At 48.1% G+C, this 10,748-nt stretch overlaps 1 protein-coding gene across 2 annotated transcripts in view; it reads left to right on the plus strand.

The window, feature by feature from the left end:
* LOC147698192 (RNA-binding protein 26-like) overlaps positions 1-10,748 on the plus strand; it is a 1,163,085-nt gene that overhangs the window by 131,078 nt on the left and 1,021,259 nt on the right. For both annotated transcript variants that reach the window (XM_086934819.1, XM_086934820.1), the window contains exon 4: positions 587-675. In XM_086934819.1, the coding sequence (XP_086790945.1) occupies positions 587-675 (89 nt within the window). The remainder of the gene's footprint in view (positions 1-586; positions 676-10,748) is intronic.

Consider the following 10,748-nt stretch of genomic DNA (forward strand, 5'->3'; position numbering starts at 1 on the left):
TAATGCCGCTGGGGATTTTACCATTGAAAGCTTTTACGAACAACTGGAATGTTTGTGATCTATATAATAGAGGTGTGCATGATATACCACATTTATTGTTTATTTGCCACACATTGTTACTTAAACCCCATCTGTCTCAGATACAATATATCTACTGTGCAAGGCTTATTAATGTTTTTAAAATTGTCACCTCATGAATATGTCTACCATAATTTGTTTACATTTTTAAAGTTGCAGTTTGATGCTGTAATTGGGAAATGCTGATACTTTAATGTCTGCTTTCAGGAATTCTAATTACTGAACTACATAACTTAAGAGTAATCATGTCTGTTTTTGTTAAAAGAAATGCAATGTAGCTGCATTGGGAGATCCCTTTCAGAATGCAATTGTTATGCAACATCTGTGTTGGGCAGATGTGGGTAGTCATTAATTGTGTTTGTTCATGTTCAGCTAAGTGTGCTAAAATGAAATCCTTATTAGGACTCACTTTCGCATTGCGCACTCTCTCAAGTGAAATGATTATCTTGTCTAGTTTCTTTGACTGTTTTATACACAGAAGTTCAGCTATAGCTTTCTTGTATGACAGATATCGAAGGAAGAGGAACGAGAAAAAAAGTTTTCTAGAAGAGTAAATCACAGTCCACAACAGTCAAGTTCTAGATACAGAGAAAACAGGTAATGTCAAACCCTTTGTATGAAATTCCAATTTGTTTTTGCTAGAGTGACTCATTGATCATGCAAGAAGATGAGAAATATATCTATTTTACTCTGTCACAAGATCTTTGTCATTCATAACCTGTGAAAATTTAAATGGAGTTCCCAGAGCTGGTTATTGGAAAACAACAGTATGAACATTTTCTATCCTTTGTTTTAGTATAGAGGTGCTATAGCACCACTAAGGGAAAACCATTGCAGTTGTATTAAAAGAATACATAGTAGAAAGTAGTTGGATACTTAATGTATTTTTATAACCTGTAGAAGAATGTTCCACATTGAACTGTAAGTGTTAATTTCTAATTTTGCGTAGCTGCTAACTTTATCTGAGTGTCTCCGAAAGAAACGCCCGCTATGTCTTTGTTATTTTTGATATCAGTTAGGAGGGGTTCAAGGGCCAGGAGGAAAAGTGCTGGGGAGAGCGGGCATCCCTGTCTGGTGCCTTGGTAGAGACGGAATGGGTTGGAAAGGGTACCATTGATTTCTATTCTAGCTGATGGGGAGGAGTATAGGGCCATCACCATTTTGATAAGAGTGGCCGAGGTTGAAAGAATGCATAAATTGTTGGAGAAAAGACCATGAAACCTTATCGAAGGCCTTTTCCGCGTCTAAGGTTATCGCTACCATTGGGGAGGGAGAGCTCTTAGCTTTCTCCAGTAGGTGACACAGTAGTCTGGTATTGTCGTTCGACATCCGATGTTTCAGAAAACCAACCTGTGCTGGGCTAATCAATTTTGGGATGAAGAAATTTAATCTGTTCGCTAAAATTTTGGCGTAAATCTTGCAATCAAGGTTTATCAAAGAGATGGGGCTGTAATTCTTGGTGAGGAGGGGGTCTTTCCCCTCTTTGGGGATCACTATGATTGTGGCTTCACTCATCGAGGGGGAAATGCTTCCACTGGTCGCTGTGGAATTGAAAAAGGTTTGGAGAGCGGGGTTGAGTTGGTTAGTAAAGGCTTTATAGAAGGCCGCAGAAAAGCCGTCTGGCCCGGGGGCTTTGTTGCTCTTCAATGTTTTGATGGCTGCTGTAATTTCTGCGCTTGTGATGGGAGACCCTAGTTGAGATTTATCGGCTTCTGACAATTTTGGGAGTTGAAGGGACTCAAGATAGTCAGTGCAGGCTGCCATGTCTAGTGGTTTATCGTTTTTATACAGGTCTTCATAGAAGGATTTGAATGTGTCGAGGATTTTGGATTGTCTGGTGTGGGTGTTATTTGTGGAGTCTTTTATTGAGGATATGGTCGATAACTTCTGTTTAAGCTTGAGGTAGGAAGCGAGGAGTTTACCTGCTTTGTTCCCCTCACACAATTTTAGGGCATTGAAACGGTTGATCCATACACCCGCTCTTTTACTAGTGATGGTGTTGTATTCATATTTTTGCAGCGTGAATCTTTCTGGATTCACTATGCTGTGCATATTCCGCGGTCTTGTGGTTGGGTCCGGATTCGTAGTCTTTTCTTAGTTTTTTTTTTTTTTTTCGTCGTCCAGGTGGGCGTCGGCGTCACCCCTCTTTGGGTGCATTTCCGGTGATGTCGGCATGCTTCCTGCGGAAGCTCCCACCCTTGGGCGCCATCTTCAGATTCTTTTTTCCGCTGTCGGGTCTGGATCGTTCCCGTTGGGCTCCAGACATTTTTGGAGAAAGTACAAGGAAAAGACTGAAATTAAAGAAGAAAGCCACCAGAATACTACAGAAGACTTCGCCGATCACTGACCAGCGAAAAGAAGGGGAAATCATCGAGGACTTCGACGATCGTCGACGTCCACGCGGCCAGGGAGGCCTGAACACTCGATGGACAACACGCCGTTCAAGTTCTGCCGTAACTGCCACCACAAGTAAGCACAGAAAGACCAACACCCGGTTTGCAACCTTTGCCTACCGGTAGACCACAGAAGCGAGGACTGCAACGCCTGCTCCGCCTTCGCCCTGAAGACCCTTCGTGTGAGGAAGAGCCAGAGGGTAGCACACGCCACCCTCCAAGGAAATGCCCCGACGCCATCGCTGTACGAGCTAGGGATGTCCTCGGAGGAAGAGGGCAACGCTGCCGCCGAAGACAACAGCTACACGGTCGTAGAGACCGATTACACGAAGACATCTGATAAGGTAGGAGACTCGTCGTTCCCCAAGAACACGAGAGACTCTGAGTCTCGAAAAAACGAGGGCAAGACCCCGAAAGTGCCGACGCAGAAACACCTGGCGTCCGCGACTACCCACAGGCCCAGCGGATCCTCTGAGAAGGAGTCCCTGGCGCCGAGAGCTGTTGAACAGCAGAAGTCGTCGAAAATCGTCCCCGAAAAGGACCAATCGACGTCGAGGGAGAAAGACCCTAAAGCCCCGACGCCGTCCAGGGACCCGAAACCCAGTTCGACGTCCAAGTCATCGGCACAGAAAATCTCGTTGCCGAGCCAGGCGCCGAAGAGAGGGGCCGAACAACCCGGCGCGGACAACGCGGCCGAGATGGAGAAGAAAAGACGGCGACTAGAAGCCGAAATGGAAAACATCTTGCAGCGGAAGAAAGATTTTGACGCCGAGATGAGAGCCTTCACGATTCCCCACGAGACCAAGCCACCCGTGCTAGAACTGGTTGAGGAGGAAGACGAACACGTCGAGGAACATGAGCTTGGCGTCGAAATGGTCGACGACCAGGAGGAGGACGAGAACCCCTACGAGAGTTACAGCTATGGGGAGGAAGAGGACCGCAGGGTGGACGCCGAGTCGGCCACCTCTGACCCGCAGGAGGAGGATTACCTGGATGTCGACACAGAGAGCCCGGAAGAGGCGGTCGACACATATCCCTCGAGGCCATCGCCGCCGGACGACATCGGGGCCTACAACTCGGTGATAAGGTCTGCGGCAGCAGCTTTCAAACTCGAGCTCGACGAGGAGAAGCAGAAAGCGGACTTTCTTCTCGAGACATTACTCCCCACGCAAACAAGGAGCCAGTATCTGCCTATGCTCGATAGCGTCTTGGCGCAGGGGATGGAAGCATTCAGGGAGCCCGCAACATGCAAGGAAGTCACTCCCAGAACGGAAAAGAAGTACACGCATTCATCAAAGGACCCAGCCTACATTCGAGGCGTGGTCTCAGCTGACTCCATCATCACGGCCACAGCAAGGAAGAGGGCTAACGTGGCCACTACTTCTGGCCCACCTCCTGATAAGGAGATCAAAAGGATGGACTTAGTGGGCAGAAGGATCGAACGGAATGCCGCGACCCAATGGCGCATGGCTAATTCCAATGCCCTCATAAACAGGCACATGTACCAGATCATGGAGGAGCTGGGACGGCTGGTGAAAGACCTGCCTCAGGAGGCCAGGCAGAAGGCCGAGAAACTGGTGGAAGACTGGAAGAATGCGGCAAATTGTTGCCTCAAGACGGCCTTAGATGGAGCAGACACCTCCAGAAAGAAGACACGCATGACTCAGAATCTCGGGCTTCAAACCAGAGGTGCAACACAGCATCTTGAACACACCATTCAACGGCGAGACGCTGTTCGGGACAACAGTTGGCGACAAACTGTCAACTAAAGAATGACAATGAAACTGCAAGATCCATGGGAGCATTGCAGTTCAGAGGCAACAAGAGGGGCACCCAGTGACGGAGGCCCGGCGGAAGAGGTGGAAACCAGCCAGGTACTTCACACCAGGCTTTCCAACAGAAGCACCAAGCGGACTTGCAGGCGCAACCGAGTCAGCAGAAGCAGTCCTGGCAGTACCAGTCAAGAGGCCAGTCCTTTCGAGGGAGAGGAAATAGACGAGGACAGCATAAAAGAGGGGGCCAGCGGCCCGCCTCTAAATGACTTCAAAGAGATCCGTGTGCCCTCCCACAGAAAAGATCCCAGGGGGCAACACGTACAAAGGGGTCAAGACCAACTGGACACCTACCACCACATAACACCAGTGGGTGGAAGATTAAGATTCTACCTCCAGGAATGGAGAGAGATCACATCAGACAAATGGATCCTGAACATCATCCAATTCGGGTACTGCATAGAATTGGAAGGGAGGCCAGCAAGCAGGAGACCAAAGAGAAAGCCACTAGCAAACGAACAGCTACAGCGGCTTCAGGAAGAAGCAAAAGAGCTCCTACAAAAGAAGGCCATAGAACGGGTTCCCTTCAAGGAAAGAAACAAGGGAATATACTCAACGTATTTCCTCGTGCCAAAGGTCGACGAGACAATGAGACCCATTCTGGACCTGAGGTTCCTGAACACATTCATAAGAACACAAAAATTCAAAATGACCTCCCTGCAGGAGGTGCTACCGCAATTGCAGATTGGAGACTTCATGGTCACGATAGACCTCAAGGACGCCTACCTGCACATACCAATGAACGTAAAGCACAAGCATATGCTCAGGTTCACGGTCGGAGAGAGCCACTACCAGTTCACAACACTAGCCTTCGGGTTAAAATCAGCACCGAGGGTCTTCACAAAGTGCCTCGCGGCAGTCGCAGCGCACCTACGAAGGCAGGGAATACACGTATACCCTTACCTGGACGACTGGTTAGTGAAAGCAAACTCGTACCAGAAATGCAAGAAAGACGCACATACAGTGACGAGCACGCTAATAAACCTGGGGTTCTCCATCCATTGGAAGAAATAGTCAATGGAGCCCGAGCGAGTAAAGATCTTCCTGGGGGCACAGATCAACACCTTACAGGGCAGGGTGTTCCCCAGTGACAAGAGAGCAAGGGCCCTGGTGAGGGAAACTCGCCTCTACCGGAGGGGACAAGCTCGGACAGTGAGGACTGCGAGCAAGATCTTGGGGATGATGGCATCATGCATCCACCTGCTACCAAATGTACGACTTCACATGAGACCCATCCAAGAATGGCTCCAGGAACAATGGTCACAGGCTTCTGGCAGTTGGGAGGATCTAGTGGTTGTGACGCACACAGTGCAGAAGGAGTCAACCACGCTTTCGACACTGGCACAGGAGATATGGAGATGGGCCATCCCCCTCAGGATAGACCTACTGGCCATACACCTACCGGGGAAGGAAAACATTCAAGCAGACTGGCTCAGCAGACAGACATCTGCATCCCACGAGTGGGAGCTCAATCCTCAGGAGACGAGGTGGTTGTTCAACAGGTGGGGAACGCCATCAGTGGACCTGTTGGCAACACGCCAGAATGCAAAATGCCAAAGTTTCGCATCCAGACAACCCGAAGATGGGTCCCTTGGGAATGCCCTATGGATAGATTAGTCCGGGACATTTGCTTACGCTTTTCCCCCGATACCACTGATACAGAGTACTGAGCAAGTGCAGAGCGAGCAACATGACCCTGATACTGGTCGCGCCACAGTGGGCCAGACAGACATGGTACTCGCAGATCATGGAGATGTCACAGAGTGCACCCCACAGATTCGGCAGAAGAAAAGACCTGCTCTCCATGCACAACGGAGAGGTACTGCACCCAGAGCCAGAGAGCCTGAGCCTAGTGGCGTGGCTCCTGATGACATAGAGTTAGCACACTTGAGACTGCCAGAGGGCACCCTCAGGGTCCTTCGGGTGGCACGAAGGCCCAGCACACGGAAGTGCTATGTGGCAAAGTGGAAGAGATTCACTATATGGTGCAGGAAAGAAAGACTTCACAATAAAATGAAGGACTCCACAGTGCTAAAATACCTCACGCACTTACTGGAGAAAAACCTCAGCTCGTCCTCCTTAAGAGTTCACTTGGCAGCGATAGTCGCCTACACAAGGGGTGAGATGGGCAGGATTTTCTTCACATCACAGGTTGTGAAGAGGTTCCTGGAAGGATAGAAGGGGATCGCACCACCCAAGCGGGTGCCGCCACCGGCATGGAACTTGAACATAGTCCTAACGGAACTCATGAAGGAGCCCTTTGAACCACTCCACAAGGCCTCACTAGAAATGCCGACCATGAAAACAGCTTTCTTGCTTGCAATAACGTCCTTACGCAGAGTAAGCGAGCTTCAAGCGCTAACGCTACAGGAACCCTACATACAAATACACAATGACAGGGTTGTGATGAGGACCGACCCACACTTCTTGCCAAAGGTGGTGTCCAAATTCCACATGAACCAGTGCATACAGATACCGAGTTTTTTCCAAAAACCAACAACTAGCGCGGAGCGAGCCCTACACACCCTAGACGCCAGTAGGGCGCTCATGCACTATATCGAGAGGACAAAGGGACACAGGAAGACAAAGCAGTTCTTTGTGTCATTCGCCAACAGTTTCATGGGAAAGGCAGTAACCAAGAACACTATTGCACGATGGATCGCGCAAACAATTCAACTCTGCCACAAAAGAGCAGGGCAAGAACTAGCAGAGGGGCCACGTGCCCACTCCACTAGGAAAAAAGGTGCTACAATAGCCTTCCTGGCTAACGCACCCATACAAGACATATGCCTGGCGGCAACATGGGCTTCGGTACACACATTCCCGAAGCACTACTGCGTGGATGTTCAGATGAACAAGGAAGCACAAGTCGGACAAAAGGTGCTCCAGCACATATTCAAAAACCAAAGCTCATCTTCCACCTAGCCGCCACAGAAATGAGAAACCGCTACAAAATCTATGCACAGCATAGTGAATCCAGAAAGATTCACGCTGCAAAACGAATAGTTTCTTACCTGTCGGTGTAGTTTTGCAGCTTGAAGATCTTTCTGGATTCACTAGCGAACCCACCCACCTCCGCCAGAAAGATGAGGCTGGAGAGGAAAGAGGTGGTAAAAAAAAAAAAAAGGGACTTCATGTACAAAGCGGTTGAAAAAGTTTCACCTACATAGAACATTGCCATCACTTCGGAGACGAAAGAAACACGGAAAAAAGAATCCGAAGATGGCGCCCAAGGGTGGGAGCTTCCGCATGAAGCATGCCGACGTCACCGGAAATGCACCCAAAGAGGGGTGACGCCGACGCCCACCTGGGCGACGAAAAAAAAAAAAACAAAGAAAAGACTACGAATCCGGACCCAACCACAAGACCGCGGAATATGCACAGCATAGTGAATCCAGAAAGATCTTCAAGCTGCAAAACTATACCGACAGGTAAGAAACTATTCGTTCTTTTTGGTCAATAGATCTAGCGTCTTTTCAACGACGGGATTGGATTTGTGGCGGGACTCTAGGAACCATATCTGTTCCAGTTGTTCTAGGTCCTTATTTAATGCTTTGTTAGCTTTGGCTCTGATATTGATGATGACCCCTCGGATTGTGGCCTTAAGTGCGTCCCATAAGGTGTTAGGTGCAGTGTCTTCAACGTCGTTTAATAATAAGTATTCTTCAATGGCGTTTGCTATGAGCAATTTGTTGGTGGGGTTGGATAGGGTTTCTTAATTAAATCGCCATCTTCTAGGGGGAAGGATCGAACGGGATCCAGCAAGTTTGGTGCGGATACAGGCATGATCAGATAATTGAGGGGCTATTTCAGTTTCCTCTAAGGTGTGTGAAGGAGCTTGAGATTAGGATAAATCAATGCGCGAGTATGATTTGAGTGGGGCGGTATAGAAGGTGTAGTCCCTCCCATCAGGGTTTTGGAGGTGCCAGGAATCTTTTAGACCGTATCGCTCGCAAAGTCGTAATAGGGCTTCATGTGATCGGGAAGGATGGAATGTGCATTTTGATTCTGTCCAATATTGGGTCCATGGGTAGGTAGAAGTCGCCCCCCCACTATCAGTAGGTCGTCTTGCGGAATGTGTTTTATTGACCGAGTCCCAAAATTCAGGATCATCGGAGTTGGGGCCGTAGATGTTTATCAGGCGTATGGGGTCATCTTTCCTTAGGAGATGGGTCACTGATAGTCTTCCCTCTGTCATGAGTGTGTGAGACTAGAGTCAAGTTGGATTTTTTCGCTAATAAAGTAATTACTCCGCCTTTTTTGTGTCGCAGGGGAGCTCAATATGTGTGACGACTAGTGTATGTTCAGAAAACGCAAGTCTTCCTCTGACAGCTTGGTTTCCTGAATTAGGATGATGTCCCCTTTTGTTTTAGCGAGGTATTCAAATATTTTCCGTCTTTTCACCGGATGGTTAAGTCCCTTGACATTCAGGGAGATTATATTAAGGTCGTCTGCTAATGATTTGGCGTTAGACATCTGTGTGAGCTATAGTCGCTAAATAGTGAGCTGGTGAAAAAACGCTTGATGTGCGGGGTGTCATGGGTTGCCCGCGTAGATTGGGCGGTGGGTGCAGATCTTGATCTTGAATTGATGAATTTAGTATGGATAGCCTGCATATTTCAGTGCAAGGAGATGCAACTTTAAGTAAAGGGTGGAGAGTATAGCAAGTAAGCAAAAGACGATGGTGCAAAAAAGCGTGAATGCTGTACCTGCAAGAAACCAACATGAGCAAAAGGCAGTACAAAATGTAGGTAAAATCTCTTGGTCTCTGAAACTTCTTAACCCCCTGTTTCTCCCTCCCTCCCATTTTCACCCAATGTCTCCCCCCCTCCCCCCAAATACGTACGTAGGGAGTACGACGACAGTACCTTACTAGGCAGAACAGGAGTAACAGTAACTGTAACATATTAACAATCCCAGTATTGGAAGCAATTGGGCATGGTTAAGTCCTGCTGCAAGAACCGGAGTAACCGATATTAGGTTATCCGAACCAATGACCAAAACTTCTGGTAGGGCTAAGATTGGATCTTATAGAGTTAGCATATTGGCTCTAATTAGCATCTAAGCAAAATGATGAGTCTATTAGGTTCCCAAGACCTAGGTATTGATAAGGTGATGAGTGAACTATAGGGCTAGGAAGACTGAGCCTCGTCTGGTTTGCGGTAGACTCACTATATATAACAGAAATACAGTAGCTGAGACTAAGACAGCATAAGTAAAACATTAGTATGACTCCAAATCAAACCACGAATCCTAAAGTCACTGAAGTGGCTCAGCTGTCTTATTTTATAAACTCACGGTACAGGAGAACACCCAGGCATATTGTTGGACTTCGTGGTTCGAGGGTTGGCAACAGGATAGAGTTTTTTGACGATAGTTTCTTGACGTCGGGCACATCTTGAGCCCGTAAATCTCAAATCACAATCCGGCTAGAGCAGGATGTCAGTTAGTCGAGTGAGTTGCCTCTTGAGGGGTTAGAGTTGTCGTTTTCCTCTTGTTGGAGAGGCCGATTCCATTTCCTGTTCATGGTGATCTTCGAGGAGACCCGCTAGGTCTCTGGGGTCCGTGAAGAATCTTGGGTGGCCATTTATCATGATCTTGAATTTAGCGGGGCCTGCAAAGGAGAAGGTGATGTTTTTGGATCCGAGTTTGTCATGGAGATCAAGAAAACCTTTACGAACTTCCACCGTGTCTTTGGAAAAGTCCTGTGTGAAGATGATTCTTTGGCCTTCCCATAGAATGGAGTGGTTTTTCCTTGCATATTGAAGGATCAACTCGACATATTGGAACCTGAGCGGCTTACATATCAACGGCCTGGGGCCTTTAGAGTGTTTACTAGCGAAGGTGGGGATCCTGTGTGCCCTGTCCAGCTTGAGGCCGTGCGAAAATCAATTTTGGTGATCATGGGGATCCATGATTCTAGGAAGGCCAAGCATGAATCTGCGTCTTTTTCAGAGTTCTCCGGTACGCCAAAGATTCTAATGTTCCCCCTTCTGTTCCGGTCCTCTAACTCAGAGTTGTGACGTCTGAGAGCATCAGTGATATTTTCTAGGCGTTGGATTTTTGTCGCTGATTGTCGTGATAGGTCCTCCACGTCGCTAATGCGTTGTTCGGCCACCCCAATCCTGTATTCATTGCCCTCATGTCGGCTCTGATCACTGTGAGATCGAGCTGCATGGAGCCAGTGTTAGCTTTGGTAGACTTAGAGAGGTCATGGAGGTCTGCCAGTTTCTTAAGGATCATTTCCTTCGTGGCCGCCATGTCCGTTTTGTTTTTAATGGGGGAATCCGAAATCACCGGGTCTGGTTTCACCTTCTTGGTATTGTTCCTTTCTTCTCTGCCCGACATTGTGGTTGAGAAGAGTGGCGGTGGAGGTTACGCCGGAAAAAGTTGTGGGAGTCCCTATGGGAATGTCTGCTAATTGCGGTGATCACTCTTTGCGTTG

The sequence above is a fragment of the Lissotriton vulgaris genome, chromosome 8, assembly GCF_964263255.1.
Source record: "Lissotriton vulgaris chromosome 8, aLisVul1.2, whole genome shotgun sequence".
In the NCBI taxonomy this organism is placed as follows: domain Eukaryota; kingdom Metazoa; phylum Chordata; class Amphibia; order Caudata; family Salamandridae; genus Lissotriton; species Lissotriton vulgaris.